This window comes from Oncorhynchus keta, chromosome 17, assembly GCF_023373465.1.
Source record: "Oncorhynchus keta strain PuntledgeMale-10-30-2019 chromosome 17, Oket_V2, whole genome shotgun sequence".
Lineage (NCBI taxonomy): Eukaryota > Metazoa > Chordata > Actinopteri > Salmoniformes > Salmonidae > Oncorhynchus > Oncorhynchus keta.
This window is the reverse complement of record NC_068437.1, coordinates 15,013,085-15,033,809: the sequence shown is the minus strand read 5'-3', so window position 1 is coordinate 15,033,809 and position 20,725 is coordinate 15,013,085. Positions and strand designations below refer to the sequence as shown.

The window sequence follows — 20,725 nt, the reverse complement described above, 5'->3', positions numbered from 1 at the left end:
TTCTTCTCTCCTCCCACCAGGACATTCAGATTGAGACCCTGCTGATGCGAGCCTGTGAGCCAGTCATCCAATCCTACTGTCACGTGAGTCCTACCTCTACCCCAGCGATGAGGGGCTATTCATACCACCAACCCCCCTTTTCAATTCCACTACCAATGACAAGGATATCTATCCTGCCAAGAGTCTAGAATTTCAAATGATCCATAATTAAAAAATAAATGTGAGTTTTAGATCTGTTGTTCTCATTGAAAACAAGTCAAAGAAGCGGTAGATCTGTTCTATGTGTGTTATTTCCATGCTTTCCATTTTAAGTTTTTAGTTTTTGTTCTTTCTGTTTTGTACACCAGCTTCAAACAGCTGACAATACAATATTTCTGGTTATGGAAAATATATTTCACAGCAGTTTAGATGGTACAATGATTCTCTACACTATACTTGCGTGTTTTGTCACAAACTGACACTAGGCGAACTATTCGAATTTTAGTAACCAGGAAATGGCGGAACGATTTCTACATAGTGCATCTTTAACTGATTTCACTGATTCTTATAAGGACAAGAGCCATATTTCAATGGCTTTGTATTCTGACTCTAACAGTACTCCCAACTTTTTTCCTTATGGTCTTTGGCTCCTGACCACTTTCTATTTTTCTTACTCTCTCTCCCAGGAGGTGGCAGATAACCAGATCGACACGGGGGATCTGATGGAGTGTCTGGTGCAGAACAAACACCAGAAGGAGATGAACGACAAGTGTGCCGTGGGCGTCACACACTTCCAGCTGGTGAGTCTCTGTGGCCCAACTCCAAATATACTCCCAACACTGGTGTATTTCATTTGTCTTTATTTTATTCGACCTTTATTTAACTAGGCAAGTCAGTTAAGAACAAATTCTTATTTACAATGGCAGCCCACCAAAAGGCCTCCTGCGGGGACGGGGCCTGGGATTAAAAATATAGGATAAAACACACATCACGACAAGTGAGACCTAAGACGACAACAACAGCATGGCAGCAACACATGGCAGCATGGTAATAATACAGCATGGTAGCAGCACAACATGGTAAAAATCTTACTTGGCACAGGCAACAGCATAAAGGGCAAGAAGGTAGGGATGACAATGCATCACGCGAAACAGACAAAACTTTCAGTAAGAGTGTTCATAATTGAGTCTAAATGAGGAGAGACAGAACAGACTTAAACAGGCCAGTTTGAGTGTTTGCTGCAGCTCGTTCCAGTCGCTAGCTGCAGCGAACTGAAAAGAAGAGTGACCCTGGGATGTGTGTGCTTTGGGGACCTTTTAACAGAATGTGACTAGCAGGAACGGTGTTGTGTGTGGAGGATGTGGGTTGCAGTAGATATCTCAGATAGGGGGGAGTGAGGCCTAAGAGGATTTTATAAATAAGCATCAACCAGTGGTCTTGTGACTGGTATACAGAGATGACCAGTTTACAGAGGAGTATGGAGTGCAGTGATGTGTCCTATAGGAGCATTGGTGGTCAATCTGATGGCTGAATGGTAAAAAACATCTAGCCGCTCGAAAGCACCCTTACCTACCGATCTATAAATTATGTCTCCGTAATCTAGCATGGGTAGGATGGTCATCTGAATCAGGGTTAGTTTGACAGCTGGGGTGGAAGAGGAGTGATTACAATAGAGGAAACCAAGATTTATTTAGCCTTAGTCTGCAGTTTTGGAATGTGCTGAGAGAAGGACAGTGTACCCTTCAAGCCATACTCCCAAGTACTTGTATGAGGTGACTACCTCAAGCTCTCAACCCTCACAGGTAGTAAGTACACTGTTGGGGAGAGGGGCATTCTTCTTACCGAACCACATGACCTTTGTTTTGGAGGTGTTCAGAACAAGGTTAAGGGCAGAGCGAGCTTGTTGGACACTAAGAAAGCTTTGTTGTAGAGCGTTTAACACAACATCTGGTGAGGGGTCAGCTGAGTATAACACTATATCATCTGCATATAAATGGATGAGAGAGCTTCCTACTGCCTGAGCTATGTTGTTGATGTAAATTGAGAAGAGCGTTGGCCACTCACTAGGTGACAGGCTGTGGCTGAGACAGCAGATATACCGACTTTATACACTGCACTCTTTGAGAGAGACACCAATACTCCTTAGCTGACCCACAAGAATGGAATGGTCTACCATATCAAAAGATTTGGCCAAGTCAGTAAAAAATAGCAGCACAACATTGCTTAGAATCAATGGTGACATCAATTAGCACCTTTAAGGCTGCAGTGACACATCCATAACCTGAGCGTAAACCAGATTGCATACCAGAGAGAATACTATAGACATCAAGAAAGCCAGTCAGTTGATTATTGACAAGTTTTTCCAAAACTTTTGATAAACAGGGTAAAATAGAAATAGGCCTATAACAGTTAGGATCCGCATGATCTCCCTCTTTAAATAAAGAATGCACTGTGGCTGCCTTCTAAAGAATGGAAACCTCCCCAGAGAGGAGAGACGGGTTTAAAAGGTCAGAGATAGGCTTGGCGATTATAGCAACCTTTTAAAGAAGAAACGGTCTAAACCATCTGTCCCAGATGTCTTTTTGGGGTCAAGTTTAAGGAGCTCCTTCAGCAACTCGGACTCAGTGACCGCCTGCAGGCAGAAACTTTGTAGCGTGGCAGGGGGAAAAGAGGGAGGACCATCGGAGCTAGTCGCATTTAGAAGGGGTGGTAGATTAGGAATTGTTGGACGGGCAAGGAGGCGTGGCCGAGTCAAATAGCACTCCTGATCTGAAACATAATAAGTATGTGTGTGTGATCCCTGTGAGAATTGAACCCATGCCCTTGACTGTCGATTCACTCCCATTTCTCTGCTCTTTCCTTCTCCTTTTGCTCGTCCCTTCTCTTCCCTCCCAGGTCCAAATTAAAGACTTCCGTTTCTCCTACAAGTTTAAGATGGCCTGCAAAGAGGACGTGCTCAAGCTCTGCCCCAACATCAAGAAGAAGTGAGTGCTGCCTGAGTGAGAACCCAGAAATAGTTTAACAAAATGTCAAACAAACGTTCTCTCTTTCACTCCCCTCTCTCTCATTCCCTCCAGGGTGGATGTAGTGCTCTGTCTGAGCACCACGGTGAGGAACGACACTCTGCAGGACATGAAGGAGCAGCGTGTGTCTGTCAAGTGTCGTAAGCAGCTGAGGGTGGAGGAGCTGGAGATGTCGGAGGATATCCGTCTGGAGCCTGAGCTCTACGACTCCTGTAAGCAGGACATCGGGCGGCTGTGCCAGAACGTGGCCTTTGGAAACGCACAGGTCAGTATTATTGATGCGTGTTCTAAACACATTCCTCTCCATCTGATTCCTATCAGCCGGACGACAGCCTCTCTTGTCAGTCGTGCCCTAGACAAAAGCGTTTAGCAACGGTGATATTTCTACACGAGACTGATTGACGAGGATGACGATGAAGACGAGTGCCCTCTCTCTGTCGTAGGTGATCGAGTGTCTGAAGGAGAACAAGAAGCAGCTGACCCAACGCTGTCACCACAAGGTGTTTAAGCTGCAGGAGGTAGAGATGATGGACTCGGAGCTCGACTACCAACTCATGAGGGTCTGCAAGCCGATGATCCGGGTATGTACTTTTTCACTGCGTCGTTTTAGCACACAAGGTCCAAACACAAGGAAAATGCAAGGAATGTAAGGAAGTCTTCAACAATGTAGTTATGCTCAAAGGCGCCTCTCAAACCATGATTGCTGATTGCATTGCTTCTGAAATTACATTTGAGTGTATTTTGTATAATTATAATTTTCTGAAGAAGAGGTTCCTGGCAGTTAGTAAAACTGTCAAACAGATAGGATGAATGGGGCTTGTGGTGCCTGTTGGTCTCTCCCATGCATATTCTCTTCCAGTGCTTTTATAGTCCGGGACTCTTACAAGAGAAAAGCTGCATGGTCTGTGGCTCCCATGCAATGAATGTAATTTATAATAACAACCAGCGTTTCGACAGCTACGCTGCTTTCATCAGGGTTCTATCTAAGTTTCATAGTGTTGTCTCTGTCTCTACCAGCGGTTCTGCACTGAGGCTGATGCCAAGAACATGCTGCAGTGCCTGAAGCAGAACAAGAACAGCGAGCTGATGGACCCCAAGTGTAAACAGATGATCACCAAGAGACAGATCACACAGAATACAGGTGGATACTGAACACACACACACACACACACTATAGCGCACAATCAGAGGAGGCTGGTTGGACAAGCTATAGGAGGACGGGCTCATTCTAATGGCTGAAATGGAATTAATGGAACGGTATCAAACATATGGAAACCACATATTTGACTCCGTTCCATTTCTGCCATTCTAGCCATTACAATAAGCCCGTCCTCCAATGCCTCCTCCCACCAGCCTCCACTGCTCACAATTTGAGCAGAGATTATGGCTTCCATTATGCAAACACAGCACCTCTGTAGCATTACTTCTATGTCCCATCTGTTCTCACCCGATATCTAACCACGGGGCTCTCACCCTGTTTCCTCTCCCGTGTGTCCTGTCCAGACTACAGGTTGAACCCGGTGCTGAGGAAGTCGTGTAAGGCTGACATCCCGAAGTTCTGCCAGAGCATCCTGAACAAGGCTACAGGGGACAGCGAGCTAGAGGGACAGGTCGTCTCCTGCCTCAAACTCAAATACGCCGACCAGGTCAGAATGCACTGGGTTACTGGATCTTTTTATTTCGTTCACCTTTTTTTGGTGGGGGGGGTTTGTTACTACCGCGTTGAGGCGTTTTTCTATTTTCTTTAATGTCTGTCTGTTTAGGTATGTGTACTAAACGCGTAATGTTGTCCACAGCGTCTGTCTCCTGACTGTGAGGATCAGATCAGGGTTATCCTGCAAGAGTCAGCTCTGGACTACAGACTGGACCCTCAGCTGCAGCTGCACTGCACTGACGAGGTGAGTCGGCCTCCTGGTCCTACGCAAGACTATTTCTGCTGTCTTACGCACGTTAAGGTTTTTTTCCCCCCACATTGGGGAAGTCACCGAGTTGACCCACTCGTCTTGCGTGTCAGATCTCTCGGCTGTGTCCCGAGGAGGCTGCGGCCCAGGAACAGACTGGTCAAGTAGAAGAGTGTCTCAAAGTCAACCTGCTCAAGATCAAAGTGGAGGGCTGCAAGAAGGTGGGTGGCTCTCATCTCCTCACCTCGAATGTAACCATGTTCCGCTGTCCGGGAGTCAAGAGTCGAGGCGGGAAAAATCTCCCTCTTCTTCACGCCTTTCTCTGTTTTCTCTGCAGGAGGTGTTGAACATACTAAAGGAGAGTAAGGCAGACATCTTTGTGGACCCTGTCCTCCACACGGCGTGCGCTCTGGACATCAAACACCACTGTGCTGCCATCCCACCAGGACGAGGGCGCCGTGAGTAATGCACACGGTCAATTTGTATACACACCTCTGTCCCTCGTACACACGTCTCTTACAGCTTCGGCCCTTTTTCCCTTTGTGTTGAGTGGCCTTACAACACTGCTGGAGCTAGAAACAGGAGCATTTCGCTGCACCTGCGATAGCATCAGCACAATATGTGTACACAACCAATAAAGTTTGAGTACCTGACCGTGTGCGTTGGCTCCTCCTCAGAGATGTCCTGTCTGATGGAGGCCCTGCAGGACAAGAGGGTCCGTCTGCAACCAGAGTGTAAGAAGAGACTGCAGGACCGCATCGACATGTGGAGCTATGCTGCCAAGGTGAACAAGACACACACACACACACACACCAGCAACACGTCACTAGCTTGGCTAAGCACTCACATCCGAGTCCCTTCGAAACAAGTGAGAACCTGTCAGACATTACCATCATACTTTTTAAGGCACTTACATCTGTTCGCCCCGTCCCCCCGGACACACCCGTTCACGTTTTCAAAAAATTCTTCAAAAACCTGTCACTAAAATTCACACTCCTACTCAATGAATGTAACTTCACACTGTTCAGTGTATAATTGAAGACTGCATATATAATGGCTCCTCATATTTGCGAAGGCCTACCTGAGATTTGGCTGCAGGAATGGCAGGAAGGAATATACAGTTGAAGTCGTAAGTTTACATACACGTAGGTGGGAGTAATTAAAACTGTTTTTCAACACTCCGTTTCTACTATAACTATAGTTTTGGAAAGTCAGTTAGAACATCTACTTTGTGCATGACAGAAGTAACTGTTAACAGACAGATTATTTATCTTATAATTCATTGTATCACAATTCCAGTGGGTCAGAAGTTTCCATACACTAAGTTGACTGTGCCTTTAAACAGCTTGGAAAAATCCAGAAAATGATGTCATGGCTTTAGAAGCTTTTCATAGGCTAATTGACATAATTTGAGTCAATTGGAGGTGTACCCGTGGATGTATTTCAAGGCCTACCTTCAAACTCAGTGACTCTTTGCTTGACATCATGGGAAAATCAAAAGAAATCAGCCAAGACCCCAGGGGAAAAAAATTGTGGACCTCCAAAAGTCTGGTTCATCCTTGGGAGCAATTTCCAAATGCCTGAAGGTACCACGTTCATCTGTACAAACAATAGTACGCAAGTATACTACTATACTACTATTATTCTGACATCTCACGTTCTTAAAATAAAGTGGTGATCCTAACTGACCGAAAACAGGGAATTTTTACTAGGATTAAATGTCAGGAATTGTGAAAAACTGAGTTTAAATGTATTTGGCTATAGTGTATGTAAACTCCCAACATACAACTGTACATCAGTGGAGGCTGCTGAAGGGAGGACGGCTCATAATGATGGCTAGAATGGCATCAAACACAAAGAAACCATGTCTTTGATAGCATTCCGCTCCAGCCATGACCACGAGCCCCCCAGTTAAGGTGCCACCAACCTGTGATAAACATGCACAATTACCTGAATGTCATTGTGTCAGTAAGGGGAAAACACTGCATGAAACCTTATATTCTTCAGTTAACGGAGACACACACACACCCTTCCTCACAACACTCTCCGTCTCCCTGACTCTCATCAAAACACACGCAAGCTGCATTTAAGTAGCACCAGAAATAGATTTTTACATTAGGCCTATAGGAATCCTACCTTTTCAAGCACATCTCACAAGTAGCAGACCATTTTCCTTTCTTCCTGTGCCAGTCAAATGTGCCTTAACCTACTGTCAATTTACCAGGTTGTTAGCTGTCTCGTTAATGACTGAACAACACCAATAATTAGCGACCCAGGATTAGTTTAAAAACGGCCCCGCGACATGGTTTGTGAAATTTATACAAAATGTGCCCGAATCCAGATAGAAAGGAAAAAGGCACCTCTTTTTAAAAAAAACGTTTTGACTAGAGACGAGACGTTTCCTCTGCTGTAAAGCTGCAGAGACGAGACGTTTCCTCTGCTGTAAAGCTGCAGAGACGAGACGTTTCCTCTGCTGTAAAGCTGCAGAGACGAGACGTTTCCTCTGCTGTAAAGCTGCAGAGACGAGACGTTTCCTCTGCTGTAAAGCTGCAGAGACGAGACGTTTCCTCTGCTGTAAAGCTGCAGAGACGAGACGTTTCCTCTGCTGTAAAGCTGCAGAGACGAGACGTTTCCTCTGCTGTGAAGCTGCAGAGACGAGACGTTTCCTCTGCTGTGAAGCTGCAGAGACGAGACGTTTCCTCTGCTGTGAAGCTGCAGAGTTGAGGCGAGACGTTTCCTCTGCTGTGAAGCTGCAGAGTTGAGGCGAGACGTTTCCTCTGCTGTGAAGCTGCAGAGTTGAGGCGAGACGTTTCCTCTGCTGTGAAGCTGCAGAGTTGAGGCGAGACGTTTCCTCTGCTGTGAAGCTGCAGAGTTGAGACGTTTCCTCTGCTGTGAAGCTGCAGAGTTGAGGCGAGACGTTTCCTCTGCTGTGAAGCTGCAGAGTTGAGGCGAGACGTTTCCTCTGCTGTGAAGCTGCGGACTAGAGCATGTGAGCGGAGTTGAGCGGTTGGAAATCTAACTAACACCCATCTATTTGTGTGACTACCTGGACCTACCAATTGGTTTGAAGTATTGAAACCAAACCATATGCACTTGAATTATAAGTATTTGAATAAACATGAAAGGGTGAATGTAAGAAGCAAACATAATTTCAGATAGGCTACATGTCATATTAAGCAGCATATACCACTCTAAATAGGTCAGGAGACAGACAGGGAGCCTAAGAAGGAACAAAAAATGTATTATTTAGGCTATATTACTTCAAGGCTATAGCCTACAAAGAAATGCATTTGTGAGTGCGACCCAATAGGCTGGTAGGGATATAAAGCGCTCAGCATTTAAATAACATTTTGTTGGCTTCAGTCTCATGCGATGGTGCCTGGAGAGCCGGCCAGCAGCGGAGAATATCCTCTCCTTACTTGCAGAGCCACTGGGGATGCAGAACACCCGTTTGGCCACTCTTGCCAGGCTGGGCAGAGATACAGAGTTGTTTTATTTTTTTCCTGTAGGTAAGCCCAAAGGATTTTAGGCAATGACACACTTAGTTATCTACCCACCTTGTTCCTTTCATTTAGCATGTGCACATAGTAAGTACACCATCATGCTTTGGGGATAGGTGTCTTTTCAGATTCCACAATGATTCTTTAGTTGTGGACACTAAATCACTGCACTCCCTCTCTTGCTCTTGGTCCTCATCTTTGTAAGTCACCTTGATTTATTGATTTAGCACCGGTGTGGTTATCAGTTTCTTTATGAAAATATTTAGCGAACTCCATGACAGTATCTAAAGCAAGGGGCTATAGCAGCACACAAGTAGACTACAAATGCATGCTGGGCCGAGCATGCCCTGAGCTCCTGAAGTGAGTTCTACTGGAGGCCGACACTCCATCCTTTTGGGAATCTCGCTGCGTGATCCGGTGAAATTGGGCGCGTTCCGCTCAAACTTCGCCCTGCTCACAGACTAGTCTGTGCTCTTGGTTATAACAGGCGATGAAATAACCATGTATCCACATCGCTCGCTTTGCACGCTGCTCCAATGTAACACATGTACAAATCTAACAGAAGAGTCATCAGGGTCGGGGTCTGCATCCCCGCTCACCATCACGGCTAAAAGATGTTTAACAAAACTGATGGAGGAATAGATGATCATGAAGAGCAGGCTGAGAGAAGCAGGTGAGGTGAGGGCTGGTAGGGGATGCAGAGAGAAGAATGTGAGTGAGGGCTGGTAGGGGATGCAGAGAGAAGCAGGTGAGTGAGGGCTGGTAGGGGATACAGAGAGAAGCAGGTGAGTGAGGGCTGGTAGGGGATGCAGGTGAGCGAGGGCTGGTAGGGGATGCAGAGAGAAGCAGGTGAGTGAGGGCTGGTAGGGGATGCAGAGAGAAGCAGGTGAGTGAGGGCTGGTAGGGGATGCAGAGAGAAGCAGCTGAGTGAGGGCTGGTAGGGGATGCAGAGAGGAGAATGTGAGTGAGGGCTGGTAGGGGATGCAGAGAGAAGCAGGTGAGTGAGGGCTGGTAGGGGATGCAGGTGAGCGAGGGCTGGTAGGGGATGCAGAGAGAAGCAGGTGGGCGAGGGCTGGTAGGGGATGCAGAGAGAAGCAGGTGAGTGAGGACTGGTCGGGGATGCAGAGAGAAGCAGGTGAGCGAGGATTGGTAGGGGATGCAGAGAGAAGCAGGTTGAGCCAGAGCTGGTAGGGGATGCAGAGAGAAGCAGGTGAGCGAGGATTGGTAGGGGATGCAGAGAGAAGCAGGTGAGCGAGGGCTGGTAGGGGATGCAGAGAGAAGCAGGTGAGTGAGGGCTGGTAGGGGATGCAGAGAGAAGCAGGTGAGTGAGGGCTGGTAGGGGATGCAGCTGGCTGATTTACAGCTGCCCCACGTGATATGCGCATGAAAGTAAAATGGATGTTATTAGAGCTGTGCATACCGGAGACTAGTGGCTGTTGCTGAAATTCAACAGACTTTATACACATTTTATAACCGGTGCCAGCAGGTTCTTTAGATCGGTAGGGCTGAAAAAGTCTTTATCATATGAAACAGTACTACGGTATTTAAAAATGTTGGTATCATGAAGTTTTTGTATGGAGATATTACTTTGTTACTGGTATACCGTGCAACACTACAGTGGATGCTTACCCTCCTATGGTCAAGCATTGAACTCACACAATTTCACATCGAAACCTCTCTACTTTTCTATAATTTGATTGACACCCACACCTGCTCCCCTCTGTCCCTCCCAGGTGGCCCCGGCCGAAGGATTCTCAGACCTGGCCATGCAGGTGATGACCTCACCCTCCAAGAACTACATCCTGGCTATGATTGGCCTGGGCGTGTGCGTTCTCTTTCTGTTCGGCCTGCTGTGCGGCCGCATCACCAAGCGAGTAATGCAGGAGCAGAAGAACAGGTAGAGAGGGGGGCCTCAGAGGGTCCCAACAGCAAAAAAATACCTGGACAGGGCCCTCCCTCAGCATAGCCCCAACTGCCCCCACCTCAGCCTGACTCATGTACAAACCATCTTCCCCTACTTTCTCTCCCCCTCTTTTACCCCCCAAGCCTCCACGTCACTCCCTGAGACTGGGCTCTATGGGGGAGCCATTCAAGCTTCCCTGTCATCATCGCTATGTCGTCGGAGGGCCACTTTGGGGCCTGGCCTACATTACCCAAACTCCAACTATGGTGGTTGGTCTCCCAGTTTCACTGGTGTGAGAGCCCACATGCCCCAACTGTGAGACCGACACATAACCCCTCCAACCCCACTCCAGTGTCTGACTGATGAAAGCCAAGTCTTCACGTTATGTTCTACAGGAGACGTCTAGAAGGACGATGCCACCACCTTTTAGTCCTCTATCGCTCCACTGCTAACCAGCTAACGCTAACAGACCTGTACCGCCAGGGTAGGCCAGCCTGCAAGGCCATAAGCATTATTTATTGATTTGGATTCTGCTTTTGGTTTCTTTTGCAGTGTTTTTTTTTTTCTGCCTCATTTAGATGCAATATTTCTTTTTCTTTTAAGAAATGTTGCATTTGTTGGGGGTTGGTGGGTCAGAAGGGGAGGTGGGTTCTCAGTAAGCATGAAGAGTTATTATGTGAGAAAGAACCTCTCCTTACTTACGGCCTGCCTGGGAGGCTTTCAATGATTTCAGTACTGATACTATTAGTGTGTGTGTGTGTGTGTGTGTGTGTGTGTGTGTGTGTGTGTGTGTCTGACAGTTGTGAAAGAGGAGTAATAACGCTGTTTTTCTATTATATTTTTGTTCTTCTGAGAGGACGAGGTGGTTGACAGACTTCAGGTTGCCGATGGGTATTAGAGTCACTGATTTGCCATGGGACTGCCAGGTGTGGCGTTGAACTGTCCTCCACTGACTGAGCCTCATGGGAGAGGAGTCCTGTAGCCTACAGTGTATTATATCAGTCTTACACTCCTTAAAGCTGATGATAATTATATTGATTACTCTATTTGTGATTATGCTGATAGACCTGGCAGTGTATCATAGATGGCTCCAGTGGGAAAGGATGGATGCCTGTTTAGATAGTACAGTCTGAAGCGGTACTCCAGGCACTCCATGCTTGGCCCGTGGTAGGGGTTAGCATGATGCTAACTTAGTGGGTGGAAATGGTAGAGAAACGGTCTGCATCAAACAGACTGGCGTTCACACACATTTCTGTCAAGGTACTCCGTTAGCAGTGAGCATTTGACAGAGAGCAGGGTCTAATTTGTCCTGAGTGGACACAACACTGACGGATGCAGAAAGATAAGTCTCCTTTTGAAAACTGTCTTCTAACAAGTGTCTCATCTGGTTTTCAAGTAGTGAAACCTGTAGGGTAGCAGGTTTAAACCATTGGGTATTGGTATTGAAGAATGGTTGGTGGTACAAAGGGCCAAGAAGAATGGGAAGAGAAGAAAAAAAAGATACAATACAGATTAATGCTGAGAGATGTGAAGATTTTGTTTGAAAGGATACTGGAACCGTTGCACATTTTTCTGTTATTCTATATATATATATATATATACCAATACCCATATATATATTTATATACATTGATATTGTTTGCTCATAGCCTTATTTATTTGTTTACTAATGGTAAAAGTTGGTGAGTCCTTTTTTGATTTGATTGTTCTCTTGTTGCCTTCTTCATTGCCTGTGAAGTACCCTGTTGTTAGACCAGGTTAAGAGTAGCCACAGCCTTTCACCTTACCTTTGAGTGAAGCCTGGTAACTGAGGCTAGGTTAAGGGAAGCGGGTGGTGCTGGGGACGAGTTTGGGGGAGGGGCTGGATGTTGTCACTCCAGGAGCGTCTTGGCTCGGTTTTAGTTACTGAACTCTAAAGTACTTGTTCAGGTGGGATCTAAACTTTAACCAATCCAAACAGAGGAAAGCACTCTCAAGGAGGAGTTCAAACGCGTTCTCATGATGATTCAACAATCGCTTTCTCAAAACAAACTGTCATGCCATGTAAATTAGTCTGTAGAGTTTTCCCCTCATTGCTACTATGTCATTGCCTTGTTCTTGAATTGGTGTGAGCTGTGAGCGCTTCCCTCCTTGCTTGTAAAAACAATTGATAAATGTAATTTAAATGGCCTCCGCTGTAACCATGCAAAAGGTAGATTTGTCAATGTGTGCCTACTCTGAAAATCCCAGATGGGGATCCCCCACATACATTAATATATATATATATATATCTCTCTCTCACACACACACACACACACACACACTAGAAGCCGCTAGCCTACTCCTAACTCCCCTTCAAACTGAGCAGAGGTGTGTGTACATGCGCCCCTCCAAGCTGTCACACCCCAGACTTGTGAAAGGGAAACACTCCAACAAAGACACCTAGTTTGGGAGAACTCGTCGCATTTGTTTTTTTTTTTTTTTTTTTACATACCAGCGCTCCTGTCTTGTGCTACCAAGACAGCATTGAATTCTGTTGAGTAGTTCAATCTATCAATACTTACTGTTAATTTAGTCTGTCAAAAGCTTTCATCCAGTCAAAATGTAATTACTATAACAATGACTATAACATATGATTAAGATTATGATGAAAAATATGTTTTGTAATTATGTTCTTGTGTATAAATGTATGGAGGTCCTTTTGCTTTCATCTCTGATTATGCCATGTCACAGAATAACAGTGCATTTCCCTGGTTTTAAGTTCTGTCCTATACCGATGAAGTTGGACAATTTGTTAATAAAGTCTGCCGGTTTTTATAATGTTGTCCACTGTTTTGTAGGCACAGGACTGGCAGGAGTCAGGACAGGAGGGAGGTTATAGGGCTTGGCCAGTCTCCCAGAAGAACACTAACCTACATTACCACACAGATTAGGTTCCAAACAAGGAAGGATCTGTGTTCATTCCAGCCCTTCGCACACAAATCCTCTAGTCTATGGCTACGAGTAGCCAGGTTTGATAAACAATTCTGAAGCACACCCAGTGCTCTGTGGGCCTGGCTATACTAGACTTGGCCATTCAAGGTAGCTAACTACATTCAGGATGAATACTCCGATATGCCAGAGATGGTCTCAGGCAATGAGGTGGCTAGGTAGACTAGTGGTTAGGATTATTGGGCCAGTAACCAAAACATTGCTGCTTCGAATAAGAGTGTCTGCTGAATTGCTAAAATGTTTAAATATGATTAGGGAATTACATGTCTGTAGGGAACACGCTTATTTGCTTTGTGCTCTACTCGTCTGCTTGCATGTGGTTAACCCTTCATGTGTCCAACCTCAACCTGCCCCAGTAGTCCGAGTTGGATAATACAGCTCCCAATAAAATCATTTCTACAAAGAAGGGCCTTATACAGAGTACACAGACATAAATGATGTCCCATTCCCCATGTAGACTAGCCTCGTGACCATCTGAAGTACTGACCTGTGACATTCTGTGTGTGTGTGTGTGTGTGTGTGTGTGTGTGTGTGTGTGTGTGTGTATACACACATGTCGGAGTTATTTCCAGCTGCTTCCAGTCATGGTCAGATGGATGGCTAGATGACCGTGTGGAGGCCAGAGACTGGGACCGATCCTGTGTTTGCTGTCTGACACTGGAGTGTTACATTTTTTCCAGCCTAGTTCAAAACCACCCCACTCTGCCTTCCTCTGCATACATGGGTGGATGGATAGGTAGTTTACACTCTGTAAGGATCAGGTGCACCGTATCGGACTTTTTTTTTTGATATTGTAGTTTGAGTTCTTTGGATGGTGGATGGAGACATTTGCCAGTTGCTAGGAGTTAAGAAAACCAGGACCAGCCCCTATCATCTGCAATGCGATGGGATGGTGGAACGTTTTAATTGAACGCTCATCGATCAACTGGCCAAGACAGCCCCAATACCCTTGTGAGTGGGACAAGTGTCTCATCCATGTAGCCCTGGCATACAATATGATGTTTGATTACATGCACAGTGAAGCATTACATGCTATATTGGTAAATGGATCCATTTTTATTCTATGAACTATTCAGGAAATATCCAATAAACCAAAATGGTAACAACTGAGAAAGAAGAAAGGTACAGTACATATAGTTTGAAGAGGACCTGCAATCACAAATCCCTTACACAAAACCGAACATGTACAAAACATTTAATATAGACCACTGAAATGCTTAATACATTTCTCATGTATATGCATTATAGCTGATGTGGTGGTCTGCCTTTGATATTAGAGCTACAGATTCCATAGCCCAAAGAAACACATTGTATTCCCCACTGAAATTAAACACACCAAACCATTCTGGTTTACTCATACAAATACCTCAAATTCTCCAAGGTGATAACAAGAGAGCAGCCTAAAGCCTGAGGAATGTTTATAAACCACTATTTACATTACTATGATCCCTCTACTGACAGGCAAAGGGAGAAAACACATCCACATTAACAGTATGGCTGGTTCAGGACTTCCTGTAAAGGACCGCAAAAACCCACACCCATCTACACAGAGGCCTCCCCTTCGCCATTATCCACAATGCTCTCCCAGTGGTTCGATTTGCTCCTCCAGTTCCACACCTGACAGTGCTCTCTCATCACCCCCTCCTCCTCCCTTCTTCCTTTCCATCACTCTAGAAACCGTAGGGGGAGACGAAAAGGGTGACCTTGGTGAGGTAGCGTCCCAGCAGGGCTTGTCTCTCCAGCTCGCTCATCTCTACCTCTGCCTCCAGTGTAGCTGGGCCCTGCACAGGGCTCACCAGGAGCAGGGTGCCCGTCTGCCTGTCAGAGCGCTGCATGCTAAAGTGGCTGCGGCCGCGACTCCCCAGCAGGCTGAAGCGCAGCGTGTCACCCAGCACACGGGCTGCAGACACCCGGAAGAGCACCCTTGGTGCGGACATGTTGGAGACCACGGGCATGAAGTGGAAGGAGACGGAGTTGGGAGCCTGGGTGCAGGCCTTGTCCCCCATCACACACGGGTTCCTCTCACACCGCCTGGGACAGAGGAAGAGGAGGTTTCTTCTTGTTTCACCCAGTAAATATAATTGAGAAATACATCCAAACTCATCTCCTCAAACCATTGTAATAATGTTGTTTTCTATTGTATATCTGTCTTAATTGTAGTAGTTATTTGTATGAGCAATAAAAAAAGAATTGTCTAGAGCAAGGGGTAATTTGGGTGAATGAGGTTATGTGAGCCAAATGATGGGTGGAGCTGCACTGTGGTGACAATGAAATGAAAACGTTTTTCTCTCCACAGAAACAGCTAAATTGTATGTTTGTTTTAAAATGATTGAGAGTGTAGGGGAATCTCCTCCTCCATCGAACCAGTGCAGTCTCTTGGTGCAAAACCATAACATGATTTGGTTAAAACAGGAAGCATAGTGACACCAGATCGGATAGAAGTGGTGTTTTTGTTACAGCTGTTACTCACATAGGAGAGGTCTTGATGTACGTGGCGTTTGTGATGCGAGGACACTCCACTTGCACACACTGGAACCCCCCGTACGTATTCACACACACCTGGTCCTGGGTGCAGTTGTGAAGTCTGCTCTCACACTCGTCAATATCTATCCAGAGGTGGAGGGGGGAGAAAAGAAACACAAGTAACCAAAACTGGTCCCCACTGAGCCCATGTCACATCTCCAAAGCTTCAGTTTTACTGGAAAGACATTGTATTATATGACAGAGTTACCATTAGTTCCCATTGCAGTTACGAAGCAACAAAGGCCATGGACACTAGTAGAGCTCAATATCAGAGGTGGTATCAAAATACGATCTCCCTGTAACAACCACTAGCTAAGGCCAGGGTACTGTGGTAGCGCTTATTGGTGGAATGGTCTGGTCTGTGGTCCTGACCTTTGCAGCTGCGGTTGTCTCTGGCCAGGTTGTAGCCGCTAGGGCACACACAGTGGTAGTTGCCAGGGGTGTTGATACAGGTGTGCATACACAGGCGCCCAGGCTGTGCCAGCGGGAACAGCTGACACTCATCCATGTCTGAAACACAGTTCCTCAATATATCACTGATATACAGTGAACAAAAATATAAACACAGCATGTAAAGTTTTGGTTTCATGAGCTGAAATAAAAGATCTCTGAAATGTTCCATGCGCACAAAAAAATGTATTTCTCTCAAATGTTGTGCACAAATTAGTTTACGTCACTGTTAAAAAGCATTTTTTTCTTTGCCAAGATAATCCATCCACCTGACAGGTGTGGCATATCACATAGCTGATTAAACAGCATGATCATTACACAGGTGCACCTTGTGCTGGGGGACAATAAAAGGCCACTAATTTGTGCAGTTTTGTCACACAACATAATGCCACAGATGTTTCAAGGGTGTGTGAAATTGGCATGCTGACTGCAGGAATGTCCACCAGAGCTGTTGAGAATGTAATGTTAATTTCTCTTCCAAAAAACCGCCTTCAACGTTGTTTTAGAGAATTTGGCATGTAGTCCAACCGGCCCTCTAACCACAGACCACGTGTATGGCGTTGTGTGGGTGAGTGGTTTGCTGATGTCAACGTTGTGAACAGAGAGCCCCATGGTGGCGGTGGGGTTATGGTATGGGCAGGCATATGCTATGGACAAAAAACACAATTGCATTTTATCGATGGCAATTTGAATGCACAGGAATACCATAACAAGATCCTGAGGCCCATTGTCGTGTCATTCATCCGCCGACATTCAGCATGATAATGCACGACCCAATGTCGCATGGATCTGTACACAATTCTTGGAAACTGAACATTTCCCAGTTCTTCCATGGACCTGCATACTCACCAGACATGTCACACATTGGGCATGGGATGCTCTTGATTGACGTGTACGACAACGTCAATCCAGTTCCCACCAATATCTAGCAACTTTGCACCACCATTAAAGACGAGTGGGACAACATTGCACAGGCCACAATAAACAGCCTGGTCAACTCTATGTGAAGGAGATGTGTCGCGCTGCATGAGGCAAATGGTGGTCACACCAGATACGGACTGTTTTTTGGATCCAAGCGCCTACCTTTTAATTAAGGTATCTGTAATCAACAGTATTCCCAGTCATGTGAAATCCATAGATTAGGGCCTAATTAATTTATTTCAATTAACTGATTTCTTTATATGAACTGTAACTCAGTAAACTCTTTGGAATTGTTGCATGTTGTGTTTATATTTTTGTTCAGTATATATAGAAAAAACTCCAGGCTACGTATTTTTTAAGCTCTGATGTATTGGGTCCACTTCCAAAATCACAACTGTACACTGACTGCACTCCTATATAAAATCCCATGAAAGACAGCTCTAAGATTGTCTGGTTCTAAGAACTGATTGATTCTTAAAAGTGAAACACATGAATTAAAGGAGCCCTTGGTAAGGTTTGGCCGTAGGTAAGGTTCGGCCGTACTGACCTGTGCAGATGTTGCTGTCGCGGCCGCTTATGGTGAAGCCTGCATCACAGAGGCAGTGGGAGGAGCCCTGGAACTGGGTGCAGCGGGATGGACGAACGAAGGCCGAGAGGGGGGCAGAGGACGTAGAGATAGAGGAGGAGGAAGAGGGGGAGGGGGAGGAGGAGAAGTAGGACGGCGTGGGAAGGGCGGCGGGGATGTTGCTCACAGTGTTTAAGACTGGGGAACAAAAAGGGACCATAAATATGACACCACTAAGCAGAGCAAGTAAGAGCAATGAGACAAAGTCTACACGTTACAGTACAGTATTAAACAAGGGGCTCCCCATTCATACACAGAGATAGTACTCCACTAGTGTTGAATATTACCAACAGTAATAAATGATGCACCATATCATAGTAGAATAATACAATGGTATCATTCTAGGCACGGAGGGAGCAGAGACACAGACAGAAGTGGGCTCTGACTCACCCCTGCATGTGGGCTGCTGGCCGCTCCACTTCAGAGACGCCAGACACACTCTGGTCTGGGGCCCCAGCAGCTCATAACCTGCCTTACACACGAAGTGCACCTCGTGGCCCACACGAAACACCCTCCCCAGTCTCCTGCCGTAAGCCAGGCTCTCAGGCTTAGGACAGGTGGCTGGACAGGGAGAGGGAGAGACGCACAGTACAAACAGTAAGACAATCGTGACACTTTCAGACGGACAAGCACGAGACAAGACATTGGCAATGGTACGTCCAGTAACTGTCAAAGTGCTAGTGCAAAACTATACAGTATATATTATAAAAGAGAAAAAAACGTCCATGTGCAAATGACAAGCTAAGCAGTCACTGTATCTCACCGTTGTGCGCCTTGGTGGTGTGTTTGACGGTACTGATATTCATTAGGGCATTCAGTCTCTTCCTCAGGGAGCGAAGGCTCTGCAGGTAGGAGGCCTCCTGGGCTGACAGCAACTTCTCCACCTGGCGCAGAGAGCTCTGCATCTCATGCCTCGACGCGCAGTCCTGTGGGGGGCACAGCAATGTCCAGATCATTCAGTAGACAGCCACAATTTGAAGATTTCAGTCGTGGGGGGAATTGGCCCTAAATGCTTTGGGTGAGTGAATGAAAGATTAAATGAGTTTACTGTGGAGTAACACTGTAGTGGGTTCCAATGATTCAAATCAACATGACAAGAGATGCCTACCTACCCAGGTTAGTACATTATTCATTACAGATCAGTGGTAGGAGACATATTACTAAAAACCCGAAGGACTATGTCAATAGCTTGCACATTCTCGGGGAAAGTGGATATTTTATGTCAAATGTGCTTTATTTCAAGTGCAAACTATAGACAGTCATGTTTGGCTCCATTCAATGGGAAACACCCACTGAGGTATCACCAGTGTGTGGCTGCTCACTTCACACAAACAAAATAAAAATGTATACGTAGTATTTACTGTAACAGGAGTAAAAGGTGTTAGGTCCACAGGTGAGGTTTTCAGTGTCAGAGCTCCTTGTGAAATGTTTTGCTCCAATTACTGAAGTCCCACCTGTGTGAAAATGTAGTGTGTCAGGAATTAGAGATCGATTAGAGAAGTTCTCCAAACGTGTAAGGAACACTTTCTAGTGGCTCTGCCTCAACTTAGATAGCTTTTTCAAACACAATTACACTGTTAAGACTATAATTACAGCACTGTGCATTGATATAAGAGAATATGAAAGAGCAAACATGATCCTGGAGGTCAGTCTTTTTTTATTGGCACAATTTGCAGCTCCTAGGTGTCAGAATGCCATGGACATTTTCTTGTTTATGCAGCTGGATAAATGCTCAACTAAATAGAATCCATTCACTTCACCATAGATGCCTTTTGTTAATACAACGTCATAATATCAATACATTATGGATTTAATATCAGTAGGGCAATAGTTGTGAATGTCTTTGCATTACAATTAATCGTTTTTTTTTTTTAAAGCAGCAAGCATTTAAATAAAGTTGTAATTTTAAAAATCGAAGCAATATTCCATTAAAAAGTAATCAGTCAAGAGAAACAAAACCAGAGCAATAGCTGTTGGCTAGAACATGTGTTGTACTCACCTGGCCATGGGCAATGTAGAGATGATGCAAACCCCAAATCACCATAACAACACTAAACTGATTCATAATCATGGGGGGAAAAAATCCTCTTCACACTTTCACCTGGATTCTTGGTCAATAACAAAATAAACCAATTAAAAGAAGTTACCTTAATATAGCCTACAGTTTTTAGTTGTTTAAATATAATAGCCTACAAATATAAATAAATGCTCTTTCAATTACAAGAGTAAGACTGATTCAAACATGACAGCGATCTGAACAGTAAACACAGCAAACATTTCTCCTCTACTTTTTTTAGAGAGCAGATGCCACATTTCTCCCCGCCCAGTTGGGTATTTTAAAGCCAAGACGAGGAGCTGAATCCACCACTAGCAGAGTAGTGGGTCGTACATCTACATAGAAGTAAAACCGTGGCTTTGATTTCGGATACTATTGTACCAAAATAGAAGGCTAAATTATAAAGCAATGTTTCTCAATTGGTAGGTTTCAATGGGCTAATGTATCTTTTCATCATCTTGTGCACAAAAAAAACATGGTTTTAATGTGTACAGTATGGTAGACCTAGGCCGGACTGCTGCTCGTGACACCATGTACTCACTCTTTCCAGCGAGATACTCTTTCCATCTTTCATGCGCTAAGTCTCCCCTGCGTTTTTAGTTGCGGTGTGCTAGATATCCACAAGGTGACACCTTGTTGTTTGGTGCCATGTCCAGTGGATCCAGGGCTCTGAATTCTCCTGTCTTTAGGAAGATTTGAAGTAGTAGCAGAGAACTAGTCTGGTATTTTATAATTAGAGGACAGTGTCATGATATGATTCAGAGACTTATTGCGAATAGTTGCTATGGTATTTTGGATTTTACAGTGAGACAACCACTCCAGATCTAAATCCATATTACATTTGTCATTCCTTAGGCCACTGCTCTAGAGCCAC

At 45.3% G+C, this 20,725-nt stretch overlaps 2 protein-coding genes across 3 annotated transcripts in view; one reads left to right on the top strand and one right to left on the bottom strand.

Moving 5' to 3' along the window:
• The window catches only part of LOC118396221 (Golgi apparatus protein 1-like), a 47,467-nt gene extending 34,362 nt beyond the window's left edge, over window positions 1-13,105 (top strand). For both annotated transcript variants that reach the window (XM_052465529.1, XM_052465527.1), the window contains 12 exons: window positions 21-83; window positions 666-779; window positions 2,875-2,963; window positions 3,057-3,267; window positions 3,446-3,583; window positions 4,020-4,143; window positions 4,506-4,648; window positions 4,799-4,900; window positions 5,017-5,124; window positions 5,241-5,361; window positions 5,581-5,687; window positions 10,137-13,105. In XM_052465529.1, coding sequence (XP_052321489.1) covers window positions 21-83; window positions 666-779; window positions 2,875-2,963; window positions 3,057-3,267; window positions 3,446-3,583; window positions 4,020-4,143; window positions 4,506-4,648; window positions 4,799-4,900; window positions 5,017-5,124; window positions 5,241-5,361; window positions 5,581-5,687; window positions 10,137-10,304 — 1,488 coding nt within the window. In that variant the 3' untranslated portion in view covers window positions 10,305-13,105. The remainder of the gene's footprint in view (window positions 1-20; window positions 84-665; window positions 780-2,874; window positions 2,964-3,056; window positions 3,268-3,445; window positions 3,584-4,019; window positions 4,144-4,505; window positions 4,649-4,798; window positions 4,901-5,016; window positions 5,125-5,240; window positions 5,362-5,580; window positions 5,688-10,136) is intronic.
• A 1,150-nt stretch (window positions 13,106-14,255) lies between these two features.
• Window positions 14,256-20,083, bottom strand: LOC118396495 (fibulin-7-like). The gene is made up of 7 exons (XM_035790740.2): window positions 19,795-20,083; window positions 18,559-18,721; window positions 18,186-18,356; window positions 17,718-17,933; window positions 16,172-16,309; window positions 15,747-15,882; window positions 14,256-15,307 (listed from the first exon to the last, which is right to left on the bottom strand). Exons 1-7 carry the CDS (start codon window positions 19,864-19,866, stop codon window positions 14,947-14,949), a joined length of 1,257 nt encoding a protein of 418 aa, XP_035646633.1. The 5' UTR covers window positions 19,867-20,083; the 3' UTR covers window positions 14,256-14,946.
• Between the last annotated feature and the right edge of the window lie 642 nt (window positions 20,084-20,725).

What these genes read in the sequence shown, in the direction of transcription:
- LOC118396495 (XM_035790740.2), bottom strand. Translation starts at nt 19,866, where the DNA reads ATGATTATGAATCAGTTTAGTGTTGTTATGGTGATTTGGGGTTTGCAT. An exon ending in CCAGCAGCCCACATGCAGGG is followed by an intron (nt 17,934 to 18,185) that starts GTGAGTCAGAGC and finishes TTTGTTCCCCAG; the next exon opens with TCTTAAACACTGTGAGCAAC. An exon ending in AGACAACCGCAGCTGCAAAG is followed by an intron (nt 15,883 to 16,171) that starts GTCAGGACCACA and finishes ACCTCTGGATAG; the next exon opens with ATATTGACGAGTGTGAGAGC.